This window comes from Theobroma umbraticum, unplaced genomic scaffold (assembly GCF_002168275.2).
Source record: "Theobroma umbraticum cultivar Fairchild unplaced genomic scaffold, ASM216827v3 scaffold_30.0, whole genome shotgun sequence".
NCBI lineage: Eukaryota > Viridiplantae > Streptophyta > Magnoliopsida > Malvales > Malvaceae > Theobroma > Theobroma umbraticum.
Window position 1 is genome coordinate 7,464,663 of NW_018397254.1, and position 19,765 is coordinate 7,484,427.

The 19,765-nt window shown below is 34.3% G+C and overlaps 3 protein-coding genes across 3 annotated transcripts in view; all 3 read right to left on the minus strand.

Annotated features, from left to right (window-relative positions):
* The window catches only part of LOC149527734 (Protein kinase superfamily protein), a 3,894-nt gene extending 1,596 nt beyond the window's left edge, over positions 1–2,298 (minus strand). Inside the window, exon 1 of the mRNA XM_089785297.1 lies at positions 2,180–2,298. Within this exon, the coding sequence (XP_089641423.1) occupies positions 2,180–2,298 (119 nt within the window). The remainder of the gene's footprint in view (positions 1–2,179) is intronic.
* Positions 2,299–7,658: 5,360 nt separating this feature from the next.
* On the minus strand, positions 7,659–9,290 carry LOC110423842 (PTI1-like tyrosine-protein kinase At3g15890). The gene is made up of 4 exons (XM_089785308.1): positions 9,238–9,290; positions 9,003–9,147; positions 8,619–8,881; positions 7,659–8,292 (listed from the first exon to the last, which is right to left on the minus strand). The coding sequence occupies exons 1-4, from the start codon at positions 9,288–9,290 to the stop codon at positions 7,659–7,661; spliced, it is 1,095 nt and encodes a 364-aa protein (XP_089641434.1).
* A 4,324-nt stretch (positions 9,291–13,614) lies between these two features.
* On the minus strand, positions 13,615–14,769 carry LOC110425800 (transcription factor bHLH36-like). Its single transcript, XM_021440841.1, has 3 exons — positions 14,458–14,769; positions 13,888–14,235; positions 13,615–13,739 (listed from the first exon to the last, which is right to left on the minus strand). The coding sequence occupies exons 1-3, from the start codon at positions 14,767–14,769 to the stop codon at positions 13,668–13,670; spliced, it is 732 nt and encodes a 243-aa protein (XP_021296516.1). The 3' UTR covers positions 13,615–13,667.
* Between the last annotated feature and the right edge of the window lie 4,996 nt (positions 14,770–19,765).

Sequence of the window (19,765 nt, forward strand, 5' to 3'; positions counted from 1 at the left end):
GGATTTTGTGGTTCTTTTGGAGTTTTGATTGCCAGCGTATCTCCAAAAGGGAAAGTTGAATATTATAGGAAATCATAGCAAGCTAAAGCAAGCAACATCTAGGCCAAGAAAGAAGTAACAGAAAAAAGTCGAGATTGTGGAACTGCCATGAATAAGACCCTTCAGTTAATTACCAGTTAATACAACCGCACATTGTTATGTTGATGTGTGATTTTGACAAGTAAGGAACAAGTGAGCAGAGAGAGAGATTGGATAATAATAATAATAATAATAATAATATAGAATACTCTATTATGTGCATGATTAGAGGGGGCGGGGGGGTCATGATTGTACTTGAACTGCGAAACGCGGCTCCAAAAATATTACTACCAACATTGTTTTCTAGAGAGCATTGAATGTTTTCTTTTTTTGTTATTGCGAAGAGATAGACGGACATGAAAGATAGAAGAGAGAGGGCTCCAGCTTCCCGCGTCGAGTGAGGGGGTGAGTGGTGAGAGCGCGGACACTCTGAGTCTGCGAGTCAGCGTGAGAGAGAGTGTGCATAGATTTTGGTTGCAGAGGTATCCATCGATGTGGACCCGTCGAATCGATGGCTCTGCTCCTACGACTCGCTCATGACACTCTTTGGCCATGTCTTTTGCCAGTTCGCCTCTCTTTTGGCTTTATTCCCTCAAGTGTTTTTTCCCTTCCTTCATGCTTGGCAAGTAGATTAGATTAACATTAAAGATTCGTAAGGAAGATGCTCTGCATAACTGTACTTTTTACTTGGTACTTGTAGAGTTTCAATTTAACCATAGTCGCAGCAGCCAGCAGGAGTATAACTTCATGGTGAAGTCTAAAACCTTTTTAATAATACTAACTAATTAATATGCTAATCTACGCATCTACTTCTTTTTTGTTGAATAGTTTGTTATATACTTGAACCTCTGTTCTTGAGCAAAGTTGCTTCTTTTTGGAATATAAAAATTTTTACCCTTTATGTGAAATACTCAAGAGTAATTAAAATGATAAAAAACCAACCGATGGACTTAAACCATAAAAATTAGTTTTGAAAAATAATATATGTGATGGGTACTTATAAATCGAGCATTTATTTTTAAAAAGGCCTTGTGTGGGATTTTTCCAAATGAATGTTGACAACTTATTCCTCAATTATGATAGCAGCAGCAGAGAGCGATAGCATATAGCATTAGGTAGTGGACCAAAAACCCTTCAGTTTTTATACTGGGGGAATTGCAAAAGGAGCCATGAACTGGAAATATTTATATTTTATAAAAACGAAATCAAGCGCTAAGAAAGTATTAAGTAGGAACTCGTGCTGACCATTTTAGCCTTTGGCTTTCTCCTTGGTTTAGAGGAGAAAGAGAAGGGAAATAGAGAAAAATAGTGGCAGAAAGAGGCTGTCAGCAACCTCCGATGCTACAGGCGATCACAATCCTTCTTTCTTTCTTTTTTGAACTTTTCTTCCACTTTCTTCTGCTTTCCTCCCTTCTAACCACCATGCCTCATCAGGTCCGGCCTATAATGTCCAAATCCAATCATATCAAAGTTGAAACCGACCTCGTATTAGCTTGTCCATGTGGGATTCGACCATTTCTGGTGGCAGTCGCTGGCGCACTCGCCATTGGCAACCCCTCCGGTACTCCCATCTCTTTTCTCTCATGGTAGAGTTGAAAACAAAAATTAGTTTAAATATTTAAGGGCAGAATGGTACTTGCAATTTCCTTGTTAACAGTAAAAAAAATTCTATTTCCTTTTAAACGAATATTTTCTTTTATGGTGGTTGACTACAATTTATCTGGGTCTATTGCCCCTTTTTGTAATTGCCCCATTTATTTGGTGAAAAATGAAAACCCTTATTTCACCCAAAAAAAAAAAATGCAGTAAATTAGAGAATGGAGCATTAATAAGAAAAGGGGTATATATATGGATATATGGAGTGGAGTCCCCATCATTCTCAGAAAGAATGCCAACGTTGGTCCTATCAAAAGAAGGTGGGATAAATGAAGCAAACACAGAAAGAAGTAGAAGATCTCCATTAACAGCACTTTCTTTGGGGGTGGTATTTACTCATCTCTCCAACACAAAAGACGGGAGGCAGCAAAAGAAAAAAGGGCAGGCAAGGCATGCAGGCCAGCGCAGAGTTGGCAGTGAATCGTGAAAAAGGAGTACTGACTACCCAACCATTCGCCAAAAGGCACTTCTCTTCCGGCCGCCAAAACCAAACCTTTTTGCCCCGTAGCTCACACACAGCTTCATAATCTTCTTCACCACCTCCTCCTCATCTCTCACCCTCATTAGCTCCGGCTCTCTTTTTCTAATTAAATATTAATCAAGTCTTTTATTTTATATCATACCTGTTATTTTTTGAACAAAATGCATCAATTATTTATAACTTTTGTGCAGTATATCATCTTTATCCGTAATTTTTAAACTTATTTTAATGTTACAAATTTTTTTATTTCATGAAATCATCATTAAAATGTCACCAAAAATGTCATTTTAGTGCCGTATGAACATCCCATGCAATAAATCCCATTCCAAAAAATTAACAGTATTTTTTAACCATATAGTAAAGTTATTTTTATCACATGGACATCTACATAAACTTTCACACGTGGTATTGAAGTAACAGATTTTATTAGATTTCAATGATGATTGATAAACTTGATGAATTTGAACATTTTTAAAAGATAAAAAAAATTAAGAAATTAAATTTTAAAACTCACAAATAAAACAAAAATATTATATAAAAAGTTATAAATATTTTGTACAAATTACCTCATTTTTCATTATTAAAAATTTGAGAGAGCCCCTGTATATACCTCAGAGGGCATGGCGGGTACCATTGAACCAAGGGGGGCTCAAGGATTTCCTTTTATTTCCGTATAATTCTTTTCCTATGTTGTTGTTTACAAATTGTTACATATCTACGTATGAGTTAGGTTCTAAATGGAGGTAATGAAATTTATAATTAATAACAATGTGAAAAAAATTGAAGGATTTGTGTAGAAAATATTGTAATGAACGAAAACAAAATGGCTAATTGAATAGTGCATAATCGTAAGAACATCCACAAGAATTATTAATTGCTATTTTAAGCCTTAAAATATTATCCAAAAAAATTATTGTAGACAAAAAGAGAAAATTTTAATATGTCGATGAGTTTTTCAAACATGACATTTTGATTTACCGATTATGTTTAAAAAAATGATTGCATTAATGTAAATAGCCTATGCTCAAAGAGTCCGGTACGAGATCAAGATTTAGATCTAGATGAGTGGTAGAAATTAATTAATCAATTGGCAATTGTAAGTACACAATACATACTAACAGGCGAGAATGAAATGTTAATGCATACTATTACATTGAATAAATACCTTAATTCTCATCAAATTGTATATAAATTCAAGAGGTAGTAGCACTCCATGGACATTGTCGTCTCAAGGTGAAAGTGCCAAAACTACTAGAAAGTTAAAACCTTCAAATTATGGAGGTTAATTCGATAGGGACACTTCGTTTTGGGAAAGATAATTGATCTGATACATGGGTGCATATCTTAATATTGACCATGTTCCATATCTTAATATGTGACTCTCATTTCTAGTGTAAACGTACTTAGTTTTCAAATCTTTGTAGAATTGTTTTTTGAGATAAAATATATGTTAATTTTTTGCATTATTTTAACCATTTATGGATTTAAATTTTAAAATTTTGATGTGAATTTTTTAAAAAAATTTCAATCGAAATTCAACATGGAAAGTTTAATTATTACTAGTAAAATTTTGACTTTTAATAGCAATTCTTTTGATGTTGTGTTTGTTAAAAGTTATTTTAGTAGTATGGTGTTACACCTTTGACAACATTGTTATAGATATAGTTGCATACATAATACAAATATTAGTACTAACAGTTTTCTTGATAGACTACATGAGCAAACATTTTACCATGGAGACGTTGTTAATTGAGTTTTTAAAAGTAATAAATCTTTGTAACAATAAAAGTTAATTTGATTAACTACACTTTTTAAGGTTTTTTTTTTGAAAAAGCACTTTTTAAGTCTTCACAATATATAAAAAATATTGGTAAAATTATATATGTTTAAAAAAAATTAAAAGTTGAAATTTAAATTTTTTAAATAAAAAGTACATATATTTATTATTAAATAAATTATTCATATAACTCAAACTCAAACTTACAATATAATTTATAAAGTCAAAACAAGTTTATATTTGTGCAACAATTATCAAAAGAGGAACACTGTGATTAGATGAAAATGGCGCCTTTTCAAATCAGTCTGCAACATGGAAAGAAAATTTCGATTGAGGGTACATAAAAGCTTGGAATTAGTTGCAGGAAACATTGGCAGAGTCAAGGTCTGCCTTCAAATACAAGCGATAGTATTGCGAAGAGAGCTTTTGCACAGCTGCCAATCAGCAGCATGATTCCTGCTCACAAGAATCCCCAAGAAATACATATTCATCTCAATTCTGAAATAAACAAATGTTTTGGAGCAGTTTGTTCCTGACAGGTAACATCATTTTCAGTGGCCATATATAAATACAGGCGTTGTGGAAGTCCCTGGACCAAACATTGAATTTTGGGGTTTTGATCCTATTGCCTCTCTCGTGATTGCAATCCATGGGTTTCAAACTTTGCCATACACTCTCTTTCATCCTCCCTTCCTCTCTCTCGTAGCTCTTTTGTGTGCATCAGCTGTAAAGCTGCAAACAATTTGAAGAAGTTGGGACCATAGATTGTTCTTATATATTTCTCATCACCATGCCTTTCTTCTTTTATTTTTTTTGAAAGTATTTGGGAAGAATTTAATGGGTTTTTGATATAAGCCCTTAAATTTCACAAACCGTTAGCAAAGGAAAACACAGAATGATAAGCACATGGCATCCGATGAGAAGCCTCTCTGGGATCTACTTAAAAACCCTAGTGTTTGTAGGCCGGCTGATCATCTGCTTTTCACTCTAGCTTGCCCAGCTAAGTCTCCCTGTCTTTCTCTGTCGTGTTAAATGTTCCTATCAAAGGCTACACATGCAAATGCTTTCTCAATAGCTTTCAACTGATAGCCACTGCTTTTGTGTTTAGGATAGACGTGGTACAAGTGTAATCAGAGGAAAGAGTCGCAAACTGCTCCACACAATTACATTTATACATAATTTAAGTTAGGACGGTCCTAACTATGTCTCGTAAGCGGATAGGACACCTAGCTTTGCCCCCTTTTTCACTATAAAAACATGGACCTTGGGATTTGAAAACTAAAGCCTGTAGCTTCACCATATCCAACATTATTCTAGGGATCTTGTACACAAATGAGGTGAGTTTGCTCTCCCAACAAGGTCTACCAACGGAGAAGTATATTGTTTTTCTGAGTGATTTACTAGTTTTCAAGGCAAACGTCCTTCAAGATCCTGAATCTGGGTAAAGCCTCAAGGAACTCTAATACCCTTGAGCAACTTGAATGGAACATTATCTGGATATCATTAATTGTTTCGCATTCAGTTTCAAGCTCTGACAGCCTGCGTTTTTCCTTGGTCGTAGCTGTTAAAAATCTTTGCTTCTCTTTTCTGAAGAGCTAGCAACATAGCATTTAAATGGAAGTCCTTTGCCACACCTTTAATGGAACCGGCATGTTGTTTCCCTTTTAATGGGAAAATCGATACTTGCCCGTTGCTTTAAGAATTGATTAATTAGTAGTAGTACTACTCTCTGCAAAGATCATCAGCTTCTTCAGAGCGCTTTCTCCATCTCCATGATTTCTCTCAATAGTACCCCCCTTGAAAGGTTAAACGTCTCCTGAAATATAAGGCCTGTCCCAATCGTGTCAACGTTTCAAGGCTACAACTGCTTCCTGACCTATAAGGGTGTCTAGCCCAGCTGTTGAACCCAAACCCATCTGACTCACCAGGAAAGTTTGTGGTGCAAAAGGACGACAAGCAAGTCTAACAAAATGTTTGAATGAAAATTAACGATAAATATAAATAAACAATAAACCCACAATACTATATTGTTTTAATTGCTATTTCTTAAATTTATAGGAGAGCTTCAACTTTCCTAATTAAATCCTAAACGGCTAAACCCAAGACAAGAACCCTCTCTACTTCTGTAATTCCAAAAGCGCAGTCCACTACTTGAGATTTGGAAAGAGAAAAAAAAAAGTGGTCAATTCTGCTTGTATATATACTGGGGTTTGTAGGAGATTTTCTTGTTTAAGTAATTGAGTGTGATGGATTAGGTTAAACACCAGTTTTTCTGCATTAACGTGAACAGAATACCCCGCCATTTTTGCAGCCCAAGGAATGAATTGTCAAAATCGTGGGTCCATTGATGTCGTCTGAGCTCAATGGATATATTGAGTTGAGAGTGGGCGCCTTTATGCATGTGCACCAACTGTTTGTCATTAAACATGTTAGTGTTTGGCAAATTGATTGAGAAATTTCATAAACTTCTTGAAGAAATCGAACTCGTAGAAATGGAGAGAAATGATTAGCTTTTACATATTAATGTAAAGTTAATTCAAGTAAATTAGCCCACTGCAAAGTACAATGGGATGTCAAGTTTGGTTTGGTTTACCATTAATCTTCTATGTTAATGGATACATGCTGAGGCTACCAATCTACCCAAACAGGGCATGGGCTCCAACAAACTCAGCAGGCCACAAATCTCTACAAGCCCATTCTACCCTAAACCTGAGCTACGCCATGATCCAGAGCACCTACAAAGGAGAAGCCCACAACATGTAACTCTCATCAGAGGGCTGTTCCTGTAATTTTTTCTCTTTATTTATTTTTTGGACGAAGGTGGGGTTGATTTTTGTTTTTAATTAAAAAAGAGAAATTCGAATTATTTTTTTTACGCAAGAGATTATATATTAATCAATAAACTAAATGCTTGAGTATAGATGTGAATTGATTAAATATGAAAAACTTTTAATTTTTGAAATAAAAGCGATGAATCCAGATTGAACTTCTATACATTATATTTATAATTTTTTCATATCTTTAATATAGTCTATAAAAATTACGCTTCAATTGAATTTTATCACAAAATTTACTTTTCTCAATACTTTAATTAATGATCTTTTTATAACAAATTATTATTGTCACTCTCAGTTTTTGCTGAATCGTTAAAATTGCTAGAAAAATAATACTTAATAGCATGTCCCATTGGATTGCTGCTTTGTCTTTTCCTGATTAATTACCCTTGTTTAATATTTGTACTTAATTTTCACAATGACCCTTGTGCATATATACTTATTGACAAAATGAAAGACAAATTTACTTACTACTACTACTTGTAAATTAAATAATATTGACCCTAGTGGTAATATTTAATTTGACGTATCGTGCTCTGTTGCTTTCAATGAAAGCTATTGACATCGTCTTTGTTCTAGTGTTGGATAGAGAAGGTATGTATGCAAGTAAATTTAATTAATTAATCAAAACAAGTGGAAAGAGAAAGCAAAATATGTAGCTGAGGATTAGATTCCGAGTTAAGACCTAGTCATATATATGGTCATTCACTTGTTTCAACTACACGACGTTAAAAAGCATCCAATTAAGGCCAAAGCATTACATACTGTAACATTAGATTAACAATTTCTTGCGAATTACATACACAAAGAAAGAAACAAATGAAATGAACGTTCAAATCCTCTTTGAACGTGCCCATTTTCTTCTGATATCAGATTGTGCCATCCTAAACCCTTCAAAATGGGTATCAGTGTCATCGTCTCCTTCTTCTTCTTCAAGCATGTATTCAATGTTGGTCACCTCTTTTCTTGTTCTCACCACACCACCCTTAAGCCACTCCACCACTTCTAACATGCTAGGCCGATTCTCCGGATTGCTATCCGTGCATTTCATCGCAATCGTCACTGCAGATTTAAGCTGAGCTCGATCGAATTTTCCTTTCAACCTGGGATCTGCAATACGATCAAATGCACCTTTTTGGACATATGGGGTGACCCATTGCACTATGTCACGCTTCACACCACTAGGGAGTTTCTCCAATGGTTTTCTGGCGCTAATGATCTCTAGAAGCAAAATGCCAAAGCTATACACATCACAACTTTCAGAAACTTTCCCCCACATTGCATATTCGGGGGCCAAATACCCGAGAGTTCCCTTGACCCTAGTCGTCAAATGTGTAACACCATCTGGTATGAGCTTTGCAAAGCCAAAATCAGCAACTTTTGCTTCAAAGTTTGTATCTAGAAGAACGTTGCTGGCCTTTATATCTCTGTGTATTATGTGAGGATGGACCTCATGATGCAAGTACCTTAAAAAAAACAAGGACACATTTAGCTAACATTTTAAATTAATTAGGACGGCCTCACGAACATATTAAACACATCTAAGGTAGGAAAAATGTAATAGCATTTTATCTATGAATATAATTTAGCTAGACATTATGGAAAATCTCACTTTGTCAACATCAAACCAAGCAATATTGACTGTTTACTTTAAAAGTATATATTATGTTGATATATATATATATATATATATATATAAAATCTTTGATTTATTCTGGCATGCACCATATGCAAACAATTTGAAGAACAAATTAGGTAGGTTTCTTGCAAAGAAAGTTTTGTTTTAACTTACGCTAGACCTTCGGCTGAACCGATGGCTATGCTCATTCTACGCGGCCAATCTAGTAAGCAATCGGCGGCGAGTTGGCCATGCAGATGAGTGATCAAGCTATGGTTATGCATGAAATCATAGACTATTAATCTTTCATCGTCACCGGCGTAAAACCCTCTCAAACCTAACAAATTCTTGTGCCTTACTCTCCCAAGAATCTCCACTTCCACAGCGAATTCCATCTCTGCCTTGGCACTCATCGCCTTGAGGCGTTTTACTGCTATCTGTAACACCATGTTTGCTGCACATAATTAACAAAAGCAAAAAGAAACTACTATGCATAATTTCATTTCCACTAGCTATGGAGATCAAGCAATAGAGAAAAAGATGAAAACATATGATTGCCTCGACGCCTTTACTTGTATGGCCCCTGTATACGCTTCCAAATCCGCCTTCGCCAATCTTGTTATCGTTGTGGAAGTTGTTTGTTGCGTGCAGAAGCTCCTTGATAGAGTATATTTCCCAGGGGTAATCCCTGCTCTTTTTCACCCTTTAAGAAAAAGAATCCAAAAAGTTAGAAGGGGCAATGGCAAATTAACCCAGAAAACGTCTAGCCAAAATTAATTCTAGAAAGGCCTACCTGATCTCTTCTTTTTCTTGAGAGATGCAACACAGTAAACATCTCCAGTTCATAGTTTCTGCGGTAGAAAAGGTTAAGAGTACGAGGAAAATTAGTGAGTTGTCAACAGAACACACACAACCAGGCTGGGGATACAAAGGAAAGAAGCAAAGCAGAATATTATCGGAGATTTCTGAATAAGAAAATAGCTTCTGGCACTGGAGACAAAAGGCAGCCTAGGAACTAGGAAGTCAAGGAGTTTGGAGCATAATGGTGTGGACACACTTCTATCTGAAGCCTTCAATTAAGCTAATTAAAGTTTTGTTCTTGTCGTCATTGCGTTAATCTACTTTCCATTGGAAACATCGCATTATTCTCTCACTTATTAAACATTCTTAAAGGATTATTCTATACTTTCCATACGACATACAGCACGATTAATCAATTTGGTAAAATGGTAATCATGGTTTTAATCATTCAATATCTTTCGTTAGATGAAAAGTGACTCCTTCAAATCCCAAGAACTCGGTTCAGGGACCCACATCAAGATGATTGACTCGATCAACAGCTATCAATACATCTGGAGCATCCATTTGGTTGAACATATCGTAATGGAGCATGATCCAATTCTAATGGAACGATCTTAACCGTACCATCTTGAACTTCCAGTTTGAATTAGTGAGAAAAACGCCACCCATCGAGGACAATCAACCGTATCAATTCCATTAAGAGGAATCACTCTACGCAAAAAAGGATTTAATTAATTAGTATTAACGTTTTGGCAATTTGACGATGGACTACATATGTACTCTTTGAGATCATATCAGAAGACAGGAGTGCAAAAATTACGGTAGACATGGACAAATTTTACGTTCCAAACAAGTGCAAGGAAATAGCCTCATATGTATAGCTGGAAAATAAAATGGGGAGAGCCGGGTACATGGGGGAGGTTTGAACCTGTGGGCTCAAGGTGTTGTTTGGGGCGGCTGTTGACGATTAAAATACGTCAATGGGTCTAGTTTGGCTATGAAATTTTAAGTACTAATTAGACCCAGTTAAAATATTATATTATAAATAATATATTTTAATTTAAAATACAAAATAATATTTTATTTTTAAAAATAAGATAATAAAAATTAAATAGACCCAATTCAGGCTTGAGTTTAAAGAAAAAGGTTTGATGGGCTGGGCCTGAACCAAGGTCTACTCTAAAATGACTCAATTACCTTTAAGATTGCTGATTGGGCATGGGCTCATTGAAAGAGCTGATACTAGAGAAGCCCACAGGCCACATGCACCAATAGGTCTTGGACTCGACCTATATAATGTTATTTTAAGACCTCAGAGAGAGAGAGAGGATTCAGCCTCAATGACCAAAATATTTTTCTTCTTCTGAGCATTAGCAATTAATTAAATTCCAAAAAAGAAAAAGTATTACCAATTAATTAGAAAAGCTTGTGTCAAGTAAGTAAGAAACGGATTGGCTGAGGCACATTTAAATGGCACAAATAGAAAGTCTGGTTAGTTTAAATGAAAAATCCTGATTGGGTTATAGGTATTTAATTAAAACAAAAAACAAAGAGGTACGGATTTTTTTTCTATTTGTATTCAGTTTTAAGCTGATTAAATACTTTCAATTTGGAAACAAATAACCATAAAAAAGAATATTTTGTATAAATGAAATAATCAATTAAATTAGAAAATATTTTTTTTCTAAACAAATCAATGAAAGAAAGAGCAGCATTCATGTTACATTCGTCTCATAAGCATGTACCGTGGGTATATTTACATACTTAATAATTAGTGAAATTTTTTAGTTTATATATATTATTGATTTAGGGGTTTTTTTATTCAAATTAAATTTTATTAATATCAAACGTTGGTATAAGCTAAAAGTTTAAAAAATAAGATATAGTCACTTTAAATTGTATTGTAAAACATAAGAAAATAAACCGAAACCATCCGTAAAAGAAACTCAGAGTCCAAACCATCATGTACGAAACTAGTGGAAGCATAAATAGAGAAGCAAGTGGGAACAAATTAACATTGTTATCACTCGCCATTGTATTTCTCTACATCTCAAATTTAAGAAAGGAAAAATGAATTGCTGTAAGCATTCAAGTAATGGCATTTCGATAAGCACAAGAATACATGATACATGGGGACTGAATAATGGCAATAAAAAGAAGTTAAGATGATTAGACTTTAGAGCACCACTTCCTAATAAAAGCTCCTAGAACAGGATAAGGCTTTCAAAACCTTAACTGATGGTGAAACCTTTAGACAATTCTATTGATTTTCAGAAATCGATAGAATGGAAAATAACAAGCAACACAAAATCATGACTTATCCTTCATTCAATGTTCATATTCAACCAAATATATGTCTCCTGCTACGGAGAACTAAATTTAGCTATGTAAAACTGTATATTCTTGATGATTTTCACACACACACAGACACACACACACAAAGAATATGGTATAGTTGCATCACACATCAAAAACAATTTAAAATCAACTCTAAGAAAGGAAGCATAGGCATGAATCTAAGAATTCAAACTATCCATCATGGGATGCTGTAGCTCTACACATATTCACCACTTGAAGTAGAGATAAATGCTTGACCTTATACGGATTGATACAATGAACCTAATGATGCTAGTTAAGATCTCAGAATGAGATCTTGTTGCTTTGCTTATGCGTGCTATGTCAACTTTGTTAGATATATAAGTGTCATTCCACCACAAATGAAAAACAAAAAATAGGAAAGAGAAGAAAGAAAGCTTGGCAGCCTCATCAATATTCATAAATCTCCAGAAGTAGCTTAAAAATGCCCATTGCCCAACATATCAACTTATATAATGGCGTGATCATTTGTATTCGTTTTGTTGATTATGCATAAAGACACCAAACTAACAATTCAAATTTTGCCTGCAAGTTTTTACCTCTTGTAAGAAATGTTAAGGTCAAACGTTTCAATTCCCCCCCTCCCCTCTCTCCTGAACTTCCTCAAAATCATAACAATGATTTTTCATTTTCAGGAGAGAAAAGGCAGGACAGAACGAGTAACACTAGGGAACTTTTTTGCTGATGATCACTGATTAGCGGAGGCTTTACCTGTTGAGAACTCAAACCAGAAGGAATTTATATAACTATAAACAGCTTGTAGATAGGAAATTTGATATTCCTCCATGGTGAAGTGGTTGTGTCTAGACTAAGCTTGACCTGTTGATGTGACTACTACTCTTTTTGGTCCAATAGTTGAGACGGACAGTGGGATATATAATCCCTCTCTTTCAGTTAACCACACCCAGTAATTCTTAATCAAGTCCAAGATTCAATCTCGCGTTCTTGATACAAAATTTACCGAAAGACTATCTAGCAGCAACTTCATTCATGTAAATGCGTTGTTCTTGTTTCCAATTACCAACTTATCACATCTAACGATTTATAACTTCACTTAATCATCAGATATTGTCATTGTTACTAACCAATGTCTTTTTTTTCCCGATATATACAAGGGTAAGTCGCAGGCTTCTCTTGTTGTTCTCATGTGGTTGCTCCTGGATCTTCTACCCCCTACCACCAACAACCCCTCCCCACCCACTGGTCTCCCAAAAAAATCTCAAGCAACCTGCTGCCTGTTCAAATTAATCCGTGTATGGCAAAACCTGTGTTATGAATTAATGTGCAGGCAAGCATGCAAAAACTGCAAGAAAGTGTACCCACCAATGTAAAGTACCATCCACAGATTATTATAGTTTAAAGTAAGAATTTCAATGGATTGATTTCACTACTAGAATGTAATAAATATATAAAAAAACAGAACAAAATCAAAATCCGCACAAGGCATATATATGTTGGATATATTATTGAGAAAAAAAAATATGCTGGATATGATCTCATATGTAATGAAATTTGATTAGAATCAATGTTCATGAATTGAAGGTAGAAATTAAAACGATGTTAAGTGTTACCTTGCAGCAATATTAATCAACTTACCAATAAGTCACTAAAGTAAGTTGGACTGATTAAGTTGCTAGTGTATTTGGTATCACATCACTTCAACTGAAATACATAACTAGGAGGAGAGCATGAAAATGTTAATGAGCATATTAATTTAAAGCAAAATTTTTCTCAGTCATGGAACATGGTCATTTATTTCCTGTTTTACGTCACTAGCCACAGACCATAGTTCCCTCCAAAGATTTATTTCTCTAAGTTAACACAATACTTTCCCTACAAATAGTTAATTTCGGAGGAGTTGCATCATTGATATTATATTTTCTCATTCCACAAAGAACTCACCAAAAACACAACTACAGATAGTTCCAAGTTCTAGATAGAATAGCAAAGCAAAGTACCAAAAGCTGAGTTATAGATATCGGAGATGGGCTTGTGGCAGTTCATAATGGACGCAGCCTACACAGCATCATCAGTGAGAAGCGTATCTCAAAACGAGATCAAATCATTTAGTTTGCTTTTCAAACCGGGTAGATCAAGCCGATGAGCTGGATCACTAACCTGAAAGACAAATTCAACAAGACACAGAAAATCACATGTTTATGATTAATTAATAATGCTAAAACTTGCATGCATAATTAAATCCTAGAACTAGAAATTAATTATGGAAAAAAAGAGGGGGATATTAAATGGAGTTAGATGTATGTACCTCAGACTGAATAGTGTGCAAAAACCCTTCATTTGTTTGGCTGGAGATACAACGGACAACGTCAAGCTCCTCTGCGCGAATAACTTGCATCATTGCAGAGAGATGCCAGCTTTCGTCTCCAAAGCCACTACTTATCACAATCTCCACTCCGCCCCCATAAGGGTGGACGGCAACACAGTTGATCAACGAGGAGTTATCAGATGAACTAGCACTCCCTTGATCAAAGGCAGTCAAATTGGACAACTTTTTGAGCTTATCTCTTTTGACACTCAATTCTTGGATCTTCTTCTTCAAATATTTTATGTAATTCACTGCCTCGTTCATGTGATCGGAAACAGCTCGTTTTCCCTGTAATTAGTTCCCCATCAAGATAACCCTAGCCATATATAATTACTCCTACAAAGAGAGAGAGACAAAAAACCCTTATCTCCACAAAGAGCTAATTTCTAACGAACATGTACCAACTGTAACGGGTAGCTATGTCTTGAGAATACTACTGAAAACCTAGTAAAGTTAAACGACATAATAAGGGAGTCAAAAAATGAATAAATAAAGAGATAGTTTGTTGACCTTTATTGACTCAAGAGGGAGCAATGATCTAAGTTTTCCATAGAGCTTGGCCATTTGCTGCCTCCTTTGCCGTTCGATTTCCTTGCGCATGATCTTCTTAGCATCATTATTGGCAGCAGCATTCCCATCATTACTGTTGGCAGCAGCTGCTAACTTTTTATGTCGTTTGCCTTTTGCCATTCTCTGGGTGAGAGTACTTCCCCCTGCGGAAGCTTCCCCAGATATTGTCAGATTTTGCTGCATTAAATCTTGATGGTGGGGAATATCAGAGATTTCGTACAGGAAGCCATCACTTTGATGAGAAGGAAACATTGAACAAAGACTCTTACAGGGTTCAAAGCCGTATCTTCCAGGGATAATGGGAAGTTTTAAATATGCAGATACGCTTGTAAGAGGGCTCTTGTCTTACAACTTTATCCCTTGAGACCTTCACATATGTCATTACGACTTCGAAAGGCCTTTTCATCGGCCTATGACAAAAAAGATTCTGCGCAATCTCTTCCAAGGCAAGCTTGTGGCAAAATGTGGGCTTGGCCTTGGCAGCGTGTTAAAGTTTTGGGTGTGGGCACTTCCTCCTTTTCACTGCAGAATTTACACCTTTTATTTTAGTAAGACTATAGTAAGTCGGCAGGTGGCTCTTTGTGCACGTTTCATAAAGATTTTAGGCAGACTAAAAAATTCTGTCATTCCAACTTTGGAGGGTTGCTTTGATTCATCACTTAAAAAATTAACCAAACTTTCCTCTCGACGTCGTGTCATATTGTCACTCTTTCGTTGGCATATCCCATCTCATAATTCAATTGATTTAATATCATATGCTATCTTTTTCTTTTTCATATTTTTTAGTAATTAATAAATGGAGGAGAGCTTGCTTCATCCGTTTAATGGTATGTGAACAAAAAGATTGGTTTTCCATGGTGGGCAGATGATGGGGTTAAAGGATAATTCTTAATTTCAGGGCGAAAAGACAAGACATCACCTCCTTATTACCCAAGTTTTTAAACTAATACTGTTACTACTCTTGCTAATAATTATTTGCTCTACGGCCAATATCTGCCTAACATATAAGACTTGGCCAACTAAGAGTTAAATAAACAGTAGTGTTTTATATTCATTCTTAAATGTTTCTTTACTTTTTTTTTTCTTTTGAGGGAAAATATAGGACATAAGAGTGCAATTAGAGTGCGAAAGTCAAATTTCAAATGGAAACGAAAAAAATTCTTCTACGACTACATTTTTTGCCGCAATTTGAATGTGTCCACACAAGTAGGTAATACTGTATACTGTGCACATTTTTTTTATGTCATTAATTTGTAAATTTAATGTAGCATGCACGTGACATATTGTTAACAAAGTACAAATTCCATATCCACTTAAAAATCATTCCAAAATTAAAAAAAAAAGATTAAAAGGGAATTTAAAATTGCCACCGGCAATGATCTTTTTATTCAAAAAGAGAATTCTTCTATAACTAGTGCATACATATGGCCAAAGAGGGCTGTAGCATCAATGCAAAGATCTTAATGACGATACGAATTTTCATATAATTATGGGAAATCTATATGTTGGACAGGCTTATGATCTATAAAGATTTTGAAGAGAATTCGAAGATAAGCTTAGCTGTTTCGTATCTTTTGCTCTCTAACCACACTAATTGATGTATAACAAGGAGTGGATATTACCACTATAAAGAACATACAATTAGGTGTGTGACAATCATGTCCATCGAGCAAGCACTAATCCCTATTGGAAAAGTACTGTAACCAATGACATTGAGAGGGTGATTGATCACTTGATTTTAATTATTTGTTGATCTCAATTCTCAAGCAATGGTCTGTAAAATAATTAATTATGCAGCTTAAAGAGTGTGCCCAAGACTTTTCATGGTTGAATTGTTTATTTGTTCACCTTGTACTCTCCTCATGATGGCCAGCCCCTTTATCTTTTAAGATTCCCTTCTCTTATTGAGAAAGGAAATTCTTTTCGGAAGTTTGTACGGGCTTTGTATCATTGTGGATGAGTTGATCATTCAAGGCAACGCCATGTGAAATAGGTTTCCTACTGCCCTATGTCCCCCAACTACTAATAAAATCCGGGATCCTGTTAACTCATGACTTTGGTTTAGGACCTAATTCTTGCTTTTCTACTTTAATAACTTATCTTGTTTATATGGATTGTTGGGCATAGCTCTAAGTTAAGGATCTCATAATAGGGAAAGTGGGCAATGAGAGTCTTTCAGTTTAATTTTTTATTTTTTGCTTAAAGAGTGGCACCAGACAATATGAGTTGAGGTCTGGATACATGCAACTTCACCCAACCCTTCCTTATTGGTAGCTTTAGAGCTGTTTATGCTGCCCCCTTGAATGACAAACAATTCTCTCTCATGCCATCCGCTTTTGGGAAAGTTAAGTTTCCATCCCCTGCCCAGCCGCACAAATTGAACAGAAAAGAATTATTTTGATGTTGATATAGGCTTACTAGTTATCTAATTTGAGTTTTGCTAAGCTTGTCTGGAAATGGGGTGACCATAATCTCAAATCGTATTGCCCACACACACACCTAACACAGTTTTATTTATATAAATAATGCCAGAAAGTTGAAGGAGAGATATATATCTAGTACATGAGAGACAAATTAATTAGTTTAACAAATAAGGCTCCGTTTGTTTTGCACTAAAATGTTTTTCAAAAAATATTTTTCATATTTATTCTTGTTTGAAGGATGAAAAATTAATTTCAGATATGAAACATTTTATGAGTTAACAAGATTAATTATGAAAAATGTCTTACGCACTTGAAGGGCATAAGACATTTTTTAGAGGACAACAAAAACACTTTACTAAGGTTATGAGTAAAAGTTTTATAAATATTAATATTTAACTTAAAATATTAAAAAATAAAAATATTAATATTTAGCTTTAAAAAAATTAATTTAAAATATTAATATTTAAATTATACAATCCTATTAAAATTAAAAAGATTTTTTTAATAAAATCATTCAATACAATTAAATTTTTTATTTATAAATGGAATGAATCTTACTAATAATTATAATAAAAAATAATTCAATGATCGTTATTTAATGAATACATATTTATAAGTATAGATTTTGGATATCTTACACAATTGATGAATATTTATATTTTTATAGTTATGATAAAAAAGTGATAAGATGGAAAATTTTTTCAGAATTAGAGTTTATTTTCATTATAGATATGTGGTTAACTACTTTGAGAAATATCATTATTGATTTTGTCTATTTTCATTTTCATTCTTAATTTTGATCTCAAATTAGTGAAAATCAAATATTAATATTGTTTTGCAATCAACTTCTATTTATTATTTTAACACTTAGACAATTCCCTCATGATGAAAAACATTTTTCATAAAATGATCTAAATAACAAAAAATATTAAATTATTTTGTAAAATATTTTACATAAATTTTTTTTTCAGTAAATCATTTCTCCATTACCAAACGGATACTAACGTTCAAAACTTCTTTCAAGAAAATAAATAGCCTTGTTTTTCCTGCTCTTATTGTTTACCTACCTAAATAGTAATTTATAATTTGGTAGTCAATACTAAACAGGATGTGTTTTTCTTCGATAGCAATTCAGTAATGCATTAAATCATTCATTGATGTCCAATCATGAGTTAACAACAATAATTTAATACCCAATTTTTTAATCATCTAGGTAACTTAAATTATTATTGTCGAAGTAAACTGTCTAAGTAGGTAAATAGGAAGAAATGAAAAAAGAGGGTGAATATTAATCTTTGTCCAAAATTATTAGTCACAATGATGAAAGGAAGGTTGGTCAGAACAAATGCTTGCACAGGAGCTACGGAAGAAAAGAAAATAAAATACAGCTTGGAAGAGAGGATCACGTGCCCAGCATGTGACGTTTCGATTAAAATAGCACGTGTTTGTAATTTTGTAATGTAGTTAGGATTTTTACTTTTACTGTTATTAGGTAAAACTGACTGATTTTCAGTTAGTTATTCTCTTTCTTTTTCAGTTCGTAAGTGAGTATAAAAAGGACCCTTGTATGCAGTTTTCCGTAATGAAGAAATTCAGCACAAATTACACAATGGCTCATTTTCTCTCTCTGGGCAAAGAGTAAATGCATTGGGAGTAAAGTTATCTGGGCAAATGGGGTGATGGAGGGTGAAACAAGATGGAGCAGAGCTAACACTTTCTCTCTAGCTGACGTGTTGGGTGGGCTACTAGGAAGGAGGAAATTAGGAGAAGCGTGCTCCTATCTGCCATTGTGACCCGAAAAAGCAAGGTAGAAGGCAGACATTATGGCACTTGGCGATTCAAATCTAGAACTCGTCGGCAACAAGGACTCAATAATAATAGGGGAAAGGCAGAATGAGTGCGTTGAAAAAGACATAACGGTTGAGTCAAAATCTTGGTATACGGTCGAGTATGTTGCAATTCTTGGTGGAAAAGGTCACACTCCAATTGCAGGTAATGATCTCAGCGTGGTACTTGCAATTGAAGAAAAAAAAGGAAGAAGAATGTAAGCGCAAAAGGGGTTTCAGTTATTGGGCCAATTTGAATTGCTAAATCTTTACAATGTGGCATTTGACCATGGAAGATCAACATCCTTTCCACTGAAGCCAGCAACCTAAAGATGGAGATGTGAATCAAAATATCAGTCATAATTTATCTACGATTGAGTTAATTAGTTAATTAGTGAATCAGAATATCAGTACATATGGCATATATATATATATATATATATATTTGTATGTATACTGGAAGATAGTACGAATAAGAGCAATACTAATTAACTTAAGAGAAAAACTATATGTATAAGGCTGTTAAGCCTGCTGTTTTGGATGCTGTGATTTTGAGTGGGTATACCCAATGTTGTAGACTATGCTTAGGTATTACCCAAAATATTTGCTGTATGTTTTGAGGAGAATTGCTTTTTGTCTTTGATTTAATAGAATTATGGATCTTTCAACAACAAAAAAAAAAAATTCAATGAGAAGGTAATGATTATATTATATAATTTTTCTTAATTTCCAACTTTACTCCTTTGTCTTTCCTTTTTGCTACTCTGTTTCAGTTCTCTTTATTCATCATTCCATTGCTCAATTTTAACTTCCTAATTTTTCTTTCTATATCTTCTATATGTCTACTGCTATCAACTCGCTCTTAATTTCAAACATCACTACCATTTTTTATTTTTTTTTAAAAAATCAAACATCACTTTCTCTGTAACAAATATTCTTTTGGGTAAGTGCCGCCATGAACATTTGGAAATTTAATAAAAATTATTTGAAAAAAAAAAA

Bases quoted from the DNA above. Each gene is read 5' to 3' on its own strand.
- LOC110423842 (XM_089785308.1), bottom strand. From the start codon at position 9,290: ATGAACTGGAGATGTTTACTGTGTTGCATCTCTCAAGAAAAAGAAGAG. The intron at 9,148-9,237 runs GTAGGCCTTTCT...TTTTTCTTAAAG, and splicing joins CAAGAAAAAGAAGAGATCAG to GGTGAAAAAGAGCAGGGATT. The intron at 8,293-8,618 runs GTAAGTTAAAAC...GTTTTTTTTAAG, and splicing joins GGTTCAGCCGAAGGTCTAGC to GTACTTGCATCATGAGGTCC.
- LOC110425800 (XM_021440841.1), bottom strand. From the start codon at position 14,769: ATGTTTCCTTCTCATCAAAGTGATGGCTTCCTGTACGAAATCTCTGAT. The intron at 14,236-14,457 runs GTCAACAAACTA...AACTAATTACAG, and splicing joins TCCCTCTTGAGTCAATAAAG to GGAAAACGAGCTGTTTCCGA. The intron at 13,740-13,887 runs GTACATACATCT...TTTGTCTTTCAG, and splicing joins TGCACACTATTCAGTCTGAG to GTTAGTGATCCAGCTCATCG.